The 18,782-nt window shown below is 40.1% G+C and overlaps 1 protein-coding gene across 4 annotated transcripts in view; it reads left to right on the top strand.

Moving 5' to 3' along the window:
• ube3c (ubiquitin protein ligase E3C) overlaps positions 1–18,782 on the top strand; it is a 164,558-nt gene that overhangs the window by 12,461 nt on the left and 133,315 nt on the right. For 3 of the 4 annotated variants that reach the window (XM_060825127.1, XM_060825126.1, XM_060825128.1), the window contains exons 4-8: positions 7,039–7,113; positions 7,891–8,037; positions 8,662–8,777; positions 15,893–16,050; positions 17,647–17,809. In XM_060825127.1, the coding sequence (XP_060681110.1) occupies positions 7,039–7,113; positions 7,891–8,037; positions 8,662–8,777; positions 15,893–16,050; positions 17,647–17,809 (659 nt within the window). Of the gene's footprint in view, positions 1–7,038; positions 7,114–7,890; positions 8,038–8,661; positions 8,778–15,892; positions 16,051–17,646; positions 17,810–18,782 lie in introns of those variants that run through there. The other variant, XM_060825129.1, reaches the window with a different exon arrangement.

Here is an 18,782-nt window from a genome sequence, read left to right as displayed (position 1 = left end):
TGAACCCTGTTGGATACCACTTGTCACCTGCTGCCATTTCCAAAAAAGAACCTTTTATCCTGACTCTCTGCTTTCTGTCAGGCAGCCAATCCTCAATCTATGCCAGTAGCTCACCTTGAATACAGCGGGCTCTCGCCTTATTCAGCAGCCTCCCGTGAGGCACCTTATCAAAGGCCTTTTGTAAGTCTAGGTAGGTAATATCCACAGGGTTTCCCTGGTCTAACTTGCTTTTTTCCTCTTCAAAGAATTGTCGCAGATTTGTCAGGCTCGTTTCATTCTTTTGCATTTGCTGTGGGCTCCCATCTTCTCAGAACTTGAACTAACACTGTCTTCAACCGTCCATCTCATTTCTCAAGTATGTCATCCAGATCTCATGACAAAAGTTAGTTTAATGTTTTTCTCTCCCGGCTTTCACCTTTGAGAGTGATGGCAATGACTGTCCACTGCCTTTCATGAGAAATTTTTCTTTGAACCTAAACTTGGAAAGTAACTATCAATGATTAGCAGTGACATTAGACTTCTATTTAATCACTGATATATTTTCTTCTGCTCTAGCTCTCTCTCACGAGCACACACACATACATTTTCGGTTTTGTGTATGTGCCTATTGTTTTTGTCTTGCATTCCATTCAAATGTTGTGATAGATTTAAAAACCCAGACACACTAGCTTCCAATAAATGAATAGGTTAATGACTATAGCCTTGAGTATCATAAAATGCCTTTTTATGGCACTATTAAAGTGTTTGTCCTTGGTTTACTGAAGTGACCTGTGGCTTTAACAAAGCAATAAACAGTTGCAATTTTCTGTAGCTGTTTTGATATTGTAGAATGCTGTCCGGCTGAATAGATTAACTGTTTTTTTACAGTATGTATAAACTAAACTTCCTGGAGCTGAACATGTAGGTTCTATTGAGATCCGTACTTGTTTCTGTAAAGCTAACTAGTACTGACCAAGAGGAAGTTTGTAATGGTGATCATAGAAATATACAGCATTTTGCATCATCTTTTGTAAGCCAGTTTCAACCTGTATGCCCTTAATCTGGGTGTTTTATATGTGCTTTAATGTTACTGAATGGAGAGAGAGGTACACAATAGGAAGGCACTTTTTGGTGAGTTTAAAAACTGGTTTTGAAGCAATTCATAGACTTTGTAATTACATTGTTTTATAGAGCAGAAATGGAACTTAGTCATTGTAGCATGCAATGAAAAGCATCTGTGCTCTGCAATAGCTCCTGGAAATGGAAGCTATGTGTAGGCATGCGTGATACTTCCCACTGGCTGTGTGGCTATGTGGCTTGGAAAATACATTGTTTGGGGCTCTTTGTGAATTGGGAACTTAATCCGCAGGAGGAATAAAAATGTTACATTAGCCTTAACCGCCAGAATTTCCGACTGAACAAGAAGAGGAATTTTGTTGCAACTTGCTTGTTTGAGGCTATATCTGGAGTACTATATAAGTACTATACTACATAAGGCAAGGACATACTGTATGTCTTAAAGGCGGTATAGTGAAAGCTCAGTAGATTGATTCCTAGAGTTAAAGGGCTTTTCTGTTATGAGAGATGAAATAGAATAGCGTTCTATTGGAGAATTTGAAGAATCAAAATGTCATCACCTTGAAATATATATTTTGAAATGACTGACCAGGTAGATGCTGAGAAGCTGTTTCTCCCTGGTTGGAGAGTCTAGAACTAGGAATCACATTCTGAGTGAAGTGCCAGCTATTTAGGACTAAGATGAGAAATTCCTTCATTCAGAAGATGATAAATATTTGGAATTCCAGCAATGCATCCACCTCTGAGCATTCACAATCCTTGGCTTATTGAGTGTATTCAAGACTGAGTGATAGATACATTCTTTAGTTGTTAAAGGAATAAAAAGATAGCTGGAATAAGTGTACTTTTTACTACTCATCTGATTTTCTTAGCTTCTGAAGCTAAAGGATAACACTTCCCTCCATATTAAGGTCACAAATAGGGATGCTCTCTGGTAATTGTGCAATGCTCAGCGCCATTCACTACTCCTCTAAGATACTGAGGCATTGAATGTCCAAATGCAGTAATAAATTGCCAGTGTTCAGGTTTGGGCTAACATGTGGCAGTTAACATTTGTGCTATACAAGTCCAGGCCATGACCATCTCTAACAAGACAAGATCTAACCACCATCCCTAGACATTCAATGGCATTACTGTCACTGAATCAATAAAGAGTGCAGGAAGGCATGCCAGGATCAGATGTATCTAAAACTGGACTGTCAATCTGGTGAAGCTACAAAACAGCATTAGCAACAATTGTTGGAGCTAAGCAATTTCACAACCCATAGGTGAAATCTAAGCTCTGCAGTCTTGCCACATCCAGTAGTAAATGGTGGTGGATAATTAAACAACTCGCTGGAGGAGGTGATTCTGTAAGTATCTCCATCATCAGTGATGGGGGAAGACCAGCATATCAGTGCAAAAGGTAACACTGAAACATTTGCAGCAATCTTCAGCTAGAAGTTGAGTGTATGATCCATCTTGGCCTCCTCCAAAGGATCCCAACATCATAGAAAACAGACTTCAATCAGTTTGATTCACTCACTCCTCATATCCAGAAACAACTGGAGGCATTAGTAAAGGCTATGGGCCCTGACAACATTCTGGCAATAGTGCTGAAGACTTTTGATGCAGAACTGGCTGCTCCCCTAGCCAAGTTCTTTCAGTACAGTTACAGTACAGGCATCTAACTGACAATGTGGAAGATTGCCCTGGTGTATCCTCTATGCAAAAAGCAGCACAAATCCAACTAGCCAATTACTGCCACAGTCTACTCGTGATCATCTGAAGGTGTCATCAGTTGTGCTATGAAGCAGCATCTGCTCAGCAATAACCTGCTCATGACTGATGCCCAGGTGGGCTTCCACTAGAACCACTTGGCTTCTGACTTTGTTGTAGCCTTGGTTCAAACATGGACAAAGAGCTGAACTCCAGTGGTGAAGTGAGAGTGACTGCCCTTGATGTCAAGGCCACATTTGACAGTGTGGCATCAAGGAGTCGTAAATCTGGAATCATTGGGAATACTCTCTGCTGGTTGGAGTCATACCTGGTTCACACCTGATGCATAAGAAAATAGTTATAATTGGAGGTCACTTACTTAGCTCAGTTCCAGGGCATCATTGTAGGAGTTCCTCAGGATAGTGTCCGAGACCCAACCATCTTCAGCTGCTCCAGCAATGATTTTCCCTCCATCAGGTCATATGTGGGGATAATTCTGGATGTAGGTTTGCTCGCTGAGGTGGAAGGTTCATTTTCAGAGTTTTATGACCATACTAGGTAACATCTTCAGTGTGGCTCCAGACGAAGCATTGTTGATGCTTCATCCAGAGGCTCACTGAAGATGTTACCTCGTATGGTCGTGAAACATCTGAAAATGTCCAGTTCAGCGAGCAAACCTACATCAAGAACCTCAACCTGAGTTACAAATCTTAAAACTAGTGGGGATAACTGCTGATTGCACATATTCAGCACCATTTGTGACTCCTGGTACTGAAGCAGTCCATATCTAAATGCTGCAAGACATGAAGAATATCCAAGCTATGGCTGACAGATGGCAGGTAACACATGCTTATGCCATAAACATCTAAAATGGGAATTAAAGTATCATCCCATGATATTCAATGGTGTTATGATCACTGAATCTCACACTATTGCAATCAGTTGCTGCTTATGCTGTTTAGATGCATGTAATCCCTTTGGTGCCTTCACCATGTTGAAACCTTATTTCTTAGGTACTGTTAGCGCAGTGCCCTCCTGCATAGTCCATTGAACCAGGTTAATCCCCTGACTTGATATTGGTTGAGAGGGGGATATCCAGGGCCATGTGGTTGTGGATTGTGATGAGTACAGTTCAGCTGCTGTTGATGTCCCATGGCACCTAACACTTGCATCGTCTTGGCTTGCTATGTCTGTTTGAAGTCTATTCCATTTAGCACGGTGACAGTGCTATGCAACATGGAGTGTATTCTTGTGAAGAAGGGACTCTGTCTCCACAAGGACGATGCAGCGGTCACTCTTACTCATACTGTCATGAACAAATGCATTTGTAGCAAGCAGATTGGTGAGCATGAGGTCAAATATGTTTTTCTCTGTTGGTTCCCTTACCACCTGTTGCAAAGCTAGTCGAGGAGCAATGTCCTCGAGTATTCAATCAGCTCAGCCAGTAGTACTTCAACGGAGCCAGTCTTGGTAATCATTGAAATTCCCTCACCCAGAGTACATTTTGCATCCATGCCACCCTCTGTTTCAAGTGTTGCTCAACACTGGTTAAGTACTGATTCATAGTTGAGGGAGCAGGGGTATGTTGCATTTAGGAGTTTTCCATGCCAATGTTTAACTTGATGCCATGAAGTCTCATGGAGTCTGGTGTCAGTGTTGAGGGCAACTCACTCTCAACTGTACACCACTGAGCTGCCACCTCTGCTGTGTCTATCCTGCCCGTGGTGCAGGATGTATCTGGGGATGGTGATGCTGGTGTCTGGGACATCTCATGCTCACAGAATAATACTGTACAGACAGTGTCAGGTTGCTGCTTGACTAGTCTGTAGTCAGCTCTCCCAATTTTGGCACTAGCCCCCAGACGTTAGTGAGAAGGACTTTGCAAGGTCACCAGGCCTGTTTTTGACATTGCTTCTGGTGTCATGGTTCGTGGCAGTTCTGTCCATTTTCATTTCTTTGAGACCTTGTAGCAGTTGATACAACTGAGTGATTTGCTAAGCTATTTCAGACAGCAGTTGAGTCATCCACGTTGACTTTGGTACTGGAGTCACATGTAGGCCAGATCAGGTAAGGATGGCAGTTTTCTTCGCTGAAGGACAATAGTGAATCAGTTGGGTTTTACCAGCAATTAGCAATGGTTTCATGGTCATCAGTAAATTCATATTTCCAGATATTGGGCACTACCTTCCAAACTAATAATCATGAACATCTCCGAGGGCTTGGGTAACAGTTAAATGGGGATGACTGTCTGTAACTTCATCATCTAGCCACTCTCCACCCCGACTCATATATTCTGCCATTCCTTCGGTGTTGCCAAAGCAAAATCCTAGAATTTCCTCCCTAATGACATTGTGGGCAGCACAGTGGTTAGCACTGCTGCTTCACAGCGCCAGAGACACTGGTTCAATTCCCGCCTCAGGTGACTGTCTGTCTGTGTGGAGTTTGCACATTCTCCCCATGTCTGCGTGGGTTTCCTCTGGGTCCTCCGGTTTCCTCCCACAGTCCAAAAATGTGCAGGTCAGGTGAATTGGCCATGCTAAATTGCTCGTAGTGTTAGGTGAAGAGGTAAATATAGGGGAATGCATCTGGGTGGGTTGTGCTTCGGCGAGTCAGTGTGGACTTGTTGGGTCGAAGGGCCTGCTTCCACACTGTGTAAGTAATCTAAGACATTATTGAGGACCGCAGATGCTAGAGAGTCAGTTGAAAATTGTGGCGCTGGAAAAGCACACAGTGTCCAAGGAGCAGGAAATTCGATGGTTTGGGCATAAGCCCTTCTTCAGGAAGTGTGGAGGGGAAGGAGGCAGAGAGAGAAAGAGGGGTGGGGCTGGCAGAAAATAGGTGGGAAAGCGATAGGTGGATGTAGATGGAGAGTAATTGTGATAGGTCAATTGGTGAGGGTGGAGTGGATAGGTAGGCAGGAAGATGGGCAGGTCAAGAAGATGGTGCTGAGTTGGAGAGTTGGATCAGGGATAAGATGGGAGGAGGGGAGATTTGGAAACTAGTCAACTCTATGTTGATGCCGTGGTGGAAGGGTCCTGAGGAGGAAGATGAGACATTCTTTCTTCCACCGACCAGATGTTCTAAATTGATCTAGTCTTGTTTGCCAGCATTTGGCCTGTATTCCTCAATCCTTCCTATTCATGTACTCATCCAGATGCCTTTTAAATGTTGTAATTGTACCAGCCACTGGCAGCTCATTCCAAACGCGGACTGTGCTCTGCGTGATAATGTTGCCTCTTAGGTCCCTTTTAAATCTTTCCCATCTCACCTTAAACCCATCTGAGGGTCAGAACTGTTTTTGAGAGACAAGTCGTGCTTGACAAACATGCTGGAGTTCTTTGAGGATGTAACCAGCAAGCTGGATAATGGGGTTCCAGTAGATGTCGTAAACAGTAGCCCCCCACCCCATACCCATGGGGAATACGTTCCAAGACCTACTGCAGAAGCCCAAAACCAAGGATAGTCACAAACCCATTCATTTAAATGGGAAATTTACCTTCCCAGCAGCCTCCTGGTTCCTGGTCCTGAAAAGCTCCCAAGAATATGTTTGGGCTGCGGAAAATGGTTTCACGGATACGAGGGTCACCCTGTATATAGACTTCCAGAAAGTGTTTGACAAGGTGCTGCATAAAACATTTTGGATTTTTGGGATTCACCTGCCAGTATACTAGATTTGTCTGTACCTCTGGGTTCTGCAGTCTCTCTCCGTTTAAGTGGTATGCTTCTTTACTACTTCTGCCATAGTGGATAAGTTCACAAGTTTTTACTTCAGTCTCCAAAGATAATGTAAGATGCATCTCTGTCCATCCCACTCACCCACCCAGGTTTCCTAGTGTGTTTCTTGGAGATGAGCATTACTGTGCATTCCAAGTGACGTTCGAGTGCATGTGCTGCAGCGTCAGTGAGTGCTAATGGAAGGTACAGGTTTTGTTTTAGCCAAGCAGGAGCTAGAAAGAGCAAATGAGCTAAAACTGAGAGTTTCTGAAGGATACAAAGCTCAAAGTGCACTCATGCCCACACCCAACAGCTGAAAGGAGAATGGATATGTGTGTTTTCCAGTTTTAACCGACACGTAAATGTACATATGTGTGCTGATGTTTCATTCATTCATTCATTCTAAAAGATTTGCTGGCTATTGAGACGGGACAACAATGCTTCAATGTCATCTTGTGGTCCTGCTTACAACAATGAAGCTAAATCTGTTGAAGAACTGAATATTGAGGAAATGTAAAGTAACAAAACTTGTCAGACACGCTTGTGAAACTTTTTATTTTTTCACTTCAGGAAGAAAGACGACGGCAAAAGAACACAGTTATTATTCAGTCCTTCCTAAGGGGATATAGGGACAGGAAACAACAAGTAAGTTGCAGAAATTCAATAAAATAAGAGTATTTGAGTAAGCTTGAAATTAATGAAGGGCTGGTTTGAGTGTTTGATGCTCTTAAGAGGTACTTTAAATTTGTGTGTGTGACAGGCAAGAAAAAGTACTTAATTCAGTTACAATATTTCAGTTGAAGCATTACTGTAACATTATGCTCTTAAAGCTAGTGTTTAACTTGCGTATGGATGGCAGAGTAACAAAACTCTGTGGATGCTGGATATCTGAAATAAAAAAGTAAAAATGCTGGAAATATTCAGAAATATTCGTACAAAGAGAAAATGGTTCAGGCTTTAACTAATTGGCCATTTACCAGAATTCAAGGTCACTGAGTTCTGTTTTAAAAAATAAATGTGTGCCCAGTCGCTCTGCCACTGTGTGCCCCCCTCCATCTTGACGTGTGCCCAATCGCACCCCCCCCCCCCCTTCTAGCAGTGTGCCCAATCGCGCCCCCTGCTCTGCTGTCGGGATTGCCCCCCCCCCCCTTCACCCAGTCTCTCTGTCTGCCTGCCAGTCTCTGTGCCTCTCCCTTTTCCACGCACTCTCTATAGTATTAAAGTGTTAAATTATTTTCATTGGGTTTTATACATGTGGAAGCCCATTTTAAGGAAGGATTGTAACTGTTAGGGTATGAAATGTGGTTGTTGGAAATAAGGAAATATTTTGAATAATGATTTGATGCACAAACAATACCAAGTAACTAATAATCTCAACTGTTCTAGAAAGTTCAATTTTGATTTGTTTGATTTTCTTTGCAGCATATGATTCAGCGAAGTGAATTTGATGATTATGTCTCCTTCGCCCAAGCAGGAGGAAATTTTTCTATCAGTGATGGGCATAATTTGACTGTTTTAATAAGAAAACTCCTATTTTTTTACAAACAAAATGAAGATTTGGATAGATTGGTAAGAGAAGAACTTTACCATTGCAAACAAAATGTTCACAGCAGGCCTTGATTCCCAGTCAAAATGCGAGTGCTACATCAGTTGTTTTACCTGTCAGTATGTGGCTATCGCATCCTGCTTTCTGACTGTCCCAGTGAAACTTCAAGGAGCAACAATATAACTGTTGTAGTGGAATTACTACATCGAATAATCGGCGTTTGCTTTTGATCGACAGTTTAAACACAATAAAACTATTCTAAACCAGAAGGAATGCAGCACTTTTGGGTCACTAAGTGTGGGAACCTTGTTGTAAATTGATATTCTCTTAATTTATTGAAGAATCTTTTTCAAGAATGCATGTTTCTCCTTTGATAACTGTTAGTCAGTGGAAACTGTGCTGGCAATGGGAAGAACATGAATTGATTTATGACATGATTTATCTCCTTTCTTGTTCAGTAGCCTTATTGGTTTCCCTGTCTGTAGATCTGATGAACTTGCAAACACCTTTTGTGTTTGCTGAATTGAATGAACCTGAGACTGACATTGTAATGGAAATTGAGTGTTAAATATCACAATAAGACTGATCTTTTTCTCTCGATTCTTTGCAAGATCTAAATTAACTTGAGTTTCCCTTTTGTGTTTCAGACATGGATGTGTCAAAATTTGGTGAAGCATAGTGCTCAATATGTGCAGCAGTTAGCTGATTGTAACAAAGACACATGTTTGTATCAAATAAAATGTTTATTGGGTTTGTGTTGCAGGTAAGCTTTTTTTATGGCATACTCAGTCTGATGTGTGATATGAATGGCATTGGAATTAAGAACTTGAAGGAACTAGAGTTGTTTATAAAAATGGGATACTTCTATGGAAACCAGTCTAAGTTAATTTTTTTCTGCCATTTGCAACTTTAACTAGAAAAGTTACAGTTTAAAATGGCAGACTAAGGGATTTTATATCAATGTGTTATGAAGTTTTATATCCACATTACAGTAATTTCATAGTTCTGCTGTACTGGCAAGTTTGCACTTGTCATTGTTGCACTCCGTGATTAGCACCCTTTGGCAGGGGAATCAATGAAATACTAATCCTGTGAGGACAGGAACTTCACGATACAACTCTGCTTGCTGGAGTTGCTTCCCCTTCAGTGTTTGTCAGCTATTTCTAGAACCAGTATAAGTTGCTGCATTGCCTTAGACTTTGAAATTTGAAAAAAAAAATCCACCTTTTAAATTTGAAGTACCTCCCTATACCAGGTGTTTTGTTGCAATGCAAAAAATAAAGGAATATAATATGGGAAAATTGACGTTGTATCATTTGGCAGAAAGAATAGATAAGAACCGAATACTAATTAAATGGAGAATCACAATAAGCTAGCCATACAGGTTCAGCAGGCAACAGAAGGCAAATGCAATGTTCCTCTTCCATTCAAAGGGAATGGAGTATAAAAATAGGGTGGTTTTGTTAAAAATATAAAAAGTACTAAAATACTATGAACAGTTTTAGTCATCTTTTATCTCAGAATAGATCTACTGGCATTAGAGCAGTCTAGAGAAGCTTCACAGGATTGAACCTCGGTAAGTAGGCACTCTGTTATGTGAAGAAGTTGCGTAGGTTGGCGTTTAGAAGAATGAGGGGAGATCTTATTGAAATGTGCAGGATTTTTAGGTGCTTGACAGGGTAAATGCTAAGAGGTTGTTTCTCCTCATGGAGGCATTGCAGACCAGAGAGCATAACCTTGAGAGTAAGAGGTTGCGAAATTAGGACAGTGATGAGACATTTTCTCCTTTTGAGGGTTAAAAAGCTGGAACTTGTTGCTACAGAGGGCATTCGAGACTGAGTCATTAAGTATTTTCAAGGCTGAGGTGGACGGACTTATAATCTGTAAGGGAATCATGGGTTATGGGAATAAGTTAGGAAAATGTAGGTAGGAATCATAATATCAGCCATAATCTCATTTGCAACAGCCGACCTGGTGGGCCAAATCCCTTATTCTTTATTTTATAGTAATGACTCGTTGTCAAGTTTTTATTGATCCCACTGAGTAATGTTGTTAGGGATAGGGCATCGTAGTCTATGTTTTGGGAATGTCTTTCCTCGTGTTTTTAGGCTTTCCTCATCTTTGTTTCTGTGGTCAAAACTTAGTGTCATCAGACTACTAATATTATAGGGTACTATCAGTAATTTGATTTTGCATTATTAGAGCAGCACCATGTTCACCTACATTATGGGGATTTCAGTAGTACAAGCCAAACCTGTGATCTCTACTGCCTTGAAGGTTATCTCCTTCCTTTTCCTTCAGCTGTATCTCCTAATGAAGACTGGGCTCAACTGATCGTGGTAATGTCATTTTGGAGTCTTGAAAGCTCATGAAATAAGAATGCAGTGCTTTGTTCCAGCAGGTTAGTCTTGGAGATTATGGGCTAGTTTAGTTTAAGTCAGCATAGACAAGTGGACAAATGAGTCTGTTTCTGTATTGTATGACTGTAATATCTGTCAGTGTTCCAAGTTGCAAAGTATAGGTTTATTTTTCTTTGGCTGCAATGGTGGTGATCACCTTTTTGGACCATCTTGTTGTCTCTGGTTCCCCAGCTAGGAGAAGGAAAGACATCCTAATTTTCAAGCACTTCTTAGGTCCATCCCCATTTGAGGTGAGCAGAGGGCATTTTTGAAAAGTACTGCTTCGTCCAATATGCTGCTGTCCAAAGACGCAAGTGTCCTATGACCTTAATGCATCTGTTGCTTGGATGAGGCTTTTGATGAGGCGTGCCACGGCCCATGGTTCAGCGCCAATTGCCTATTACCCGACGGTGTATCTACAAGTCTTGACTAATGGACCCAGTAGAAGATTGAGCCCAATGCAGTTTCATATTTGGGAGCCCAGGTGTCCTCATTGACTGCACAATTTTGACAAGTTGATGGTCTGATTTCAATAATGTGTTGAACTGCAATGACTGAAACCACCTTTGTTTTTAAACTTACGCATGCACTGTGGGTGTCACTGGCTAGCGTTGATTGATTGCCTCGGTGATGGTGAGCTGCCTTCTTGAACTGCTATAGTCCATGTCCTGTTGGTTGGCCCACAATGCCCTTGGGAAAGGAGTTCCAAGACTTTGAGCCAGCAGCAGTGAAGATGATACATTTCCAAGTAAGGGTCGTGAGTGGGTTGCAACTGGTGGCATTCTCATGAATCTACTGCCCTTGTCCTACAAGATGGAAGTGGTCATGGGTTTGGAAGGTGGTGTCTGAGGATCTTTGAATTCTGCAGTGCATCTTGTAGATAGTACATACTGTTGCTATTGAGTGTCAGTGGTGGAGGGAGTGGATGCTGTGGATTTGATGTCAATTAAGCAAGCTCTTTTGTCTTGGATGGTGTCTAGCTTCTTATTATTGGAGCTGCACCATCCATCATGATTGAAGAGTGAAGCAGACCAGTTGGGCTGAATAACCAAATTCTGTTCCTGCATTTTATGCTGTTATGAAACCAATTTATGCCTCTGCTGTATTGCTCGGTCAACATCCTGGATCTCCCCCCTTGACAGCTGTTAGTATCACATTGTATCAATGATAGTGACCCAAGGAGGTGGTTCTCCATGATCTTTAACAATGTGCTGCCCTTGCTCATGATGGAGACGTGTTAAGAATTGAGTATTGAAAAAAATACATGATATACTGCTCATTTAGCCTTATTATCTATAAAGGATTTGCTAACTTCTGATGTTGTTTTGTGCAGTTTTTTTTTGTTTTACCTTCTCTGCCTCTCATCTGTGTTTTAAAAATGGGGATGTGAACTGTTCATAGTATTTGACCAGCAAAATGCTGGAAGCCAATGCCATATTTTCACTTAACTTCAGATTGGTTTCTGCATGAACTACTCAGCTCTTGACCTTACTACAGCCAGATCCAAATGTGGACAAAAGAGCAGCACTCCAGAGATGATGAAAATACTAACCTTGACACCAAGGCAACATTTGACCGAAAGCAGTATCAAGGAGCCTGTGCAAATCCAAAATGAGTTGGAATCTGCTGAATGTTGTCTGGTGGTTGTGCCATACCTAACACGATCTTTGGTAGTCCACCATTTCAGCTGAAGGGCATCACCACAGGTGCAATTTCCTCAGCATCCATCTTCAGCTGCTTCATTAATGACTTTCCCTCTATTGTAAAGTGAGAAGTTAGGATGTTTACTGTTTACACAAATGATGTTCAGCAACATTTACAGCTTCTCTGATACTTAATCTGTCCTTGTGCAGCCAGACCTCGACAGCTGTCCAGCTTAGGCTGAATAATGGCAAAGAACATGCCTGGCACTTCGGTGGCATGAATTGGTCATCTCCAACAAGAGAGAATCTAATCAAAGCTCTTGGATATTGAACGGCATTAGCATCACTGAATCTCCCATGATCAACTTCGCGGGATGGAATTAACCAGAAACTGAACTGGACCAGCCATATGTGGTGATGAGAGCAGATCAGAAGCTGAGCATTCCATGAGGAATAATTCCATTCCTCATCTCTACAGCCTGTCCACCATTTACAAGGTGCAAGGAAGGAATGTGATGGAGTACTCTACACTTGCCTGGATGAGTGCACCTCTTAAAACACTGAAAAAGATTGACACCATCAAGGATAGAGCAGCCCACTTGGTTGCCACCCTGTCCAAAACCTTCAACATAGAATACACTATTTCTACTGTATATCCATCTACAAGATGCACAGAAGCAACTTACCAAGACTCCTTTGACAGCACCTTCCAAACTATTGATGCCTACTACCTAGAAGGACAAGGGCTGTACTGCACGTGAAGATCGGTTCCTGTGCATTCTCTTCCACACCAAGCATTGTCCTGCCATATATTGCTACTGCTTCATTGTCTCTGTTTGCAAATCCTGGAGCTGCCTTAACCGCACAGAATGTACCTTTATTCCATGACTGCAGTGGTTCAGGAAACAGCCTCACCACCAAAGGCAGTTCAGCAAGGTCAATAAATACTGGCCCAGCCAGTGACACTTGCATTCTGGGGCTGAATAAAAACTTAATGTGAAAATGAAAGGACTGCTTCTCTAGTTTCCTCATACCTTCTACAATATGAATGCAAGGTGATAAGATAAAAATATCCATAGTTTGAGCAGCCCATTTAAACATTGTTGTCCAGTTTCACCTTTGAAAATTAGACCTTGAATTGATGGGTTGTTGATGTCTTGAACTTTTTTCAAAGCTGCAAATCAGTCCCCTTTGGAAAAAAACATTACTTTCGTCAAATTAACTGCTCATTACTCATTTCTTAGCTGCTATAAATCTTTTGACAAAGTTTTAGAAAGTTGAGAATAAGTGACCATTATTGGCGATTATTATTGTTAATGTCATTTAATAAGAAGGTAAAAATAATATTACTGAGGACGGACGCATCTTCTGGGCCAGATAGCTTTTGTTCCAGTCTCTTAATGGAAGTAGATGAGAACTTGCCAATTGCTGTAGTTATCTTCAGAGTTATTTTGAATGGGGTCTGTTCTTTTTGAGTCAGAAAGTTATCCCCGCTATTGAAAAAGGTGATGGAGAAAAACTCTGAAATTGAAGGTGATTAAGCCTATTTTTTTTTGAGGGTAGGTATATTTCAAGAATCTGTAATTGAAGATTGGATGATTGAGAATGTTGAAATATTTAGCTGATCAGAGAGGAAGCAAGCATGTTTAAAAAAAAAGTCATGCTTGACAGACGTGTTGTGAACTTTGTGCCATTCTGTACTACAGGGCTGTGTGTAAGCTCAGTCCTTCAGCATGTTTAAGATGGAGATTGATAGTTTGATTAGCAGTGGCTATGGTTATGGGCTGGTATCAAAGGTATCGAAGATTATGATCAGTCTTGAACATATTGAAAGCAAGGCAATCTTAGTGATCTGAATGTCATATTGCTTTTCATATTTTCTCCTCAGCCTCCCGTGCTTTTAGAATGGTTGTCACTTTAACAGGTGACTGACACCCTGTAAGTAGTGCCCTCATAGCAACATTCCTTCATGTCCTATCATAAAAATTAATGGGTTTCTATTCAGGTAATGTGTGCCTATAATATGCATTACCTCTTGAAGCATTTTCTTGGTGATAAGAGATTGAAGATATATATGCTGTTGGATATCATTTGTTATTTTGAGACTTGCCACCCTCTGTTAGCTGTGAAGGTATTAAAATCCCATATTCGATAGAATTCTTAGTAAAATGCATATTATTCTAGTTGAAAGACCTAATCACTAGTTTGAAGGGACTTGCTGATGCTTGGTCATGGAATCATACAGCATGGAAACAGACCCTTTGGCCCAATTTGTCCATGCTGACTGGGTTTCCTAAACTGACCTGCATTTGGCCCATATCTCTCTCCACCTTTTCTATCCCTGACCACTTGCTCTGGGATTTCATTTCACAAAATTGGAGTGAGTTAAGTAAAAATGAACAAACAGTACAGTGCCTCTTCATTCAGCCTTAAGTACAGAAATTACAAAACTCTTTGTACAGAAAGATCCATGAAACCGGTATATAAATGCAACTATTGTGCAGAGATAGTGAAGTACTTTTACAAAATACAGGGGGATGTACTCTATATGCTCAGAGGTAACGAGCAGAACAAATTACCGTACTCCAAAATTACAGAACTTGATTCACAAGGTTTTAGAGCTCAAGGGAATTGTTGGACTTGTATGTAATTTAACTTTGATAAAAAGTGGCTCCTTTTTAAAAGATTATTCATTTAATAACTTAATAACATGAAAAGAACTAAGTTGGTTCACAGCAGCAAGCTGGAAGCTCTCAATTTTTTGACAAAGAGGCACGGTTGACTTTTGTCTTAAGTGCTGTGTATTAGTACAGCTGATAAATTTTAACTGCTCAACAGTTTACATTCAGACACTCTTCTAGCCACCAGACTATTCAATCATGGCCATTTTCAGAGCAATAACTCTATAATTGAAACGCAGGCCCTTAGTTTTGCGTGTAGGTCAAGACCATATGGCATGTTGCACCAGTCTGATTAAAATACAGCTACATTATTACAGACAATAATGGGAATGAAATGGAATTCAATATTGGGGAGCAATTCCTGCAAATTCTTACGAAGCCCTAGTTAGATCATCTGCACTTTATGATCAGTTCTAGGAAATACACCTAAGTGATATATCAGCCTTGAGCAAATGCAGGGTAAAGCTCAGTTGGTCGGATGGCTAGTTTGCATTTGCAGAGTAACGTGAACAGAGTGGGTTCAATTCCACATTTGGCTGAAATCACCATGAAGGTCCTGCCTTGTTGACCTTGCCTGAGGCATAATGACCCACTGCTTAAACCACCGTCAGTTGTCTTTCTAACTTAGAGCAGTGCTTTGGTTTGGTAGGTAACTTCAGGGTAAATTTAGACCAAGAATTATTTGAGCCACACGAAAAGGTTACACAAATTAGTGTTGTATTCCCTAGAATTGAGAATTGTGAGGATCTGATCCTGGCTTTTTGGGGTATTGAGGGAAATTAATAAGGTACAGTAGGATGACTTGAGCTGTTTCAAAACCTAGGATGCGAAGGCATTGTCTATAAGTTAAAGCTTTCAGGAAATACTTTGAAATGCAGATGGTAGTTTAGAGGTTCAGACCTCTGATAAATTGAAGTTGATGCTGTATTTGCAACTTGAGAATGTGTGGTAATTTTCTGTCAACCAAAGATAGTTATGGACATAGAATGAAGGTGAGTATGTGGAGTTAGGATGCAAATCAGTTGTGACTGCAATGAATGGCAAAATGGGTCAAGTGGCCTACTCTTGTTTCTGGTGGATCAAATCACATACTTTCAAAAATAATATTTGATTATTTTAAATTCTTCAAGGATCAGACTTATTTTTGTTTCATAGGTTACTGAAGAACTGTGACAATGAAAGTTTGAACGTTACTGTGCCTTTGAGGATGATTGAGACCTTTTCCTCAGAAAAAACATATATGCCCATTGTACAGGATGCCAATATTGTAGCATCATTGATTGAACAAATATTGCACTACATGATTCAGAAAGGTTAGTGACTTCTAATAAAATGATAGAAGCATTTTCAGAATATGTTTTAAAAGTGCCTAAAACTGCTCGTATCCTCTTACTAGGTTTCAATGATGTAAATAATATTTGTAACTTAGTCTTGCTTTCTGATTTTGGTTTTCAACATTTATCCATAGAATACAGACTTAGCTACCTAATGGCAGCAAAACATGCCAGTGTTATCATTTAAATTTAATCTGTGATGAGATCAATTCTGTCTATCATTTGTCTTGTTGGTCTGACCTGCTTGTTTGTACATTATAAATGTCATTTTTGTTTTTTAAAAAAAAATGCAGTTGTGCCAGATTTGTTTAATAAGTGTGCTCTCCTAAACAAGCTTTCAGTTGCCTAAACTAGGCAACATTTATTCTTGAAGTTTAGAACCCCAATGTTTAAAATGGCAAATATTTTGTAGTCAGCTTCCCATACATTTTGAGCAAAAAAACCCAAAGTTATATTTCAAATATGCATGTTTTCTAAATGATCATGTTTTTGGAAAGGTTATTTTCGACGCAGTAATAGAATCTCCTATCGGGTATATTGATGTAAAACACTTAAACCGCTGATTGTTTTCCACTGTGTGCTTTCCAAATGATGTACAAATTCCTAATGTGTAGATATTTGAAATTGTTAGGGACTGCCTATCAGCACATATTGTATATTGTGAGGATATTTGGTATATGGTTGAACATTCATTTTTGAATAGGAACCAAATAAATTTAATAAATTTTAAATCCGGTCGATTTGCCAACCTTTTTGTGTTCAAATTCCCATTGTTTCTTGATGAGCACATTTCTAACAATTGGAACATAACTCCATAAAATTTACTTTTTAGGTGTTTATTTTTGCTGATTTGTTCTTTCTCAACCCAGTCTACCAAAACCTTGACGTAATCTGTGAATCTGTTTTCTTGATTAATTGTCAATCCATATTAAGAAATAATAGCAACCAAAATTGGCAAGTACCAACAAGAAGATTTATTATGATTCTCTTGAAACATTTTGGGCTTCCAGGAGCAAGATACATTTTTGAACTAATTAAGATTGAAGTTGAACATGGGTACGTAAAGGGGCTAAATTTAACATTGGTCAGGTATGATGGTTTATATTTTCCAAGTGTTTGTCTTGATCTTAAACAATTGACTTACCATATGTAATGTTGTTCCATTTTTGTGAATTGCATTTATTGTACTGAGTCCTAAGTTAGGTTTTGTTCCAGCCAGAAATAAGTTTGAATTTGGGAAAAATGGAGCTTTAAGTATCCCGATTATTGACTGTTTGTTTGGAGAAAGTTAGGGCTGAATTGCACTTCATCTTGATTGGCAATATATTAACAAATGCCCATTTAATTTCTTGTAAGTGTGCTGAGTATGCCAGAAGGATTAGGACTTGGGTAAGAATTTAATGGCTAGTGGCACAGAACCTGAGGTCAACTTAATACATGTATTGTTGATTTATTGTTGACAGGAACAGATTTTGTGGGGAATAAAGTATTTCGTTCCTATTAACAAATTAAAGGGAATTATACAAGTCTTTTATTTTGGCTAGACTTGTTAACACATCTTTTATTTTATTGCAGGTTACTACAAATCACTTTACATGTTAATTAATCATAGGCTTCCATCAAGTTTAGAATATTCTGATGTTTCACGAATTTCACATGTACCGCTTGCAGTTACACTCTTGGAGAATTTCCTGAAGCCATTGCACTTTCAATATGCCTCCTGCCCAGAAGGTTCAAGGTAAGAACAAGTTCAAGTATGAAAATTTCAAATAAAGAATCAACTTGATGCTCACTTGAGAAGTTTGAATCATGAATGCTGAAGCTCTGTTGCCAGAGGATAGCACATTGGTGCTGCAGTGTAATGTTCTATGGTGCACAGTTGTCTGTTGGTGCTCTTATTTCACATTAAGCTGTGCATTTAATTTTGCAACTATGCAAATCATTGGAATGCTGAAGTCAACCTGCTTGCTTTTCCACTGAGGTAATTATTAATAATAATTTGTTTTCATCTATTTTACCTGTAAGATCAAGCAATGCAGGAACTTCATTAGCATAAATTTATTCTGTAAGGCAGTGAATTATTAAAAATTCATTCATTGGACATGGGCATCATTGGCAAGGCCAGCACATTTTTTTTAAATCCACCCTTAATTAACCTTGTGAAGGTGATGAGCTAGCTGCCTTCATGAACCACTGCAGTACATAAGTTGTGGATGCATGCACAATGTTGTTAAAATGGATGGTTCAGGACTTTGTCCCAGTCGCGGAATGGTGATGTAGTTCCAAGGCAGGGTGATGTGTGACGCAGAAAATTGCACCTGGTGGTATTCTCATGTATCTGTTGCCCTTGTCCTTCTAGCTGGTAGAAATCATGTAGTTGGTGCACACTGCTGCCTCTTGGCTTGCATTAGTGAGTCCATTTGTGTTGGATGGGATGCAAGCTAAGCATTCTTTTTAACCCTAAATAGTGTTGAGCTTTGAGTGTTGTTGGAGTAGCACCAATCCAAGGAAGTAGAGAATGTGCAGGAGCGTATGAAAAAGAAGCAGGAGAAGGCACTGGACCGCTTGATTGAATCTGCTCCAGTAGACAAAAATATCATGATTGATGTGACTACTCCATAATCCCACCTACTCTCAGTAACCTTTCACCCTTTCACTTAATGCAAACCTGTTGACCTTAACAAAGAAGATTGATGAGGGCAGAGCAGTAG

This window comes from Hemiscyllium ocellatum, chromosome 5, assembly GCF_020745735.1.
Source record: "Hemiscyllium ocellatum isolate sHemOce1 chromosome 5, sHemOce1.pat.X.cur, whole genome shotgun sequence".
Taxonomy (NCBI): domain Eukaryota; kingdom Metazoa; phylum Chordata; class Chondrichthyes; order Orectolobiformes; family Hemiscylliidae; genus Hemiscyllium; species Hemiscyllium ocellatum.
The sequence above is the reverse complement of the archived record's forward strand: the minus strand, read 5'-3'. Positions and strand labels throughout refer to the sequence as shown.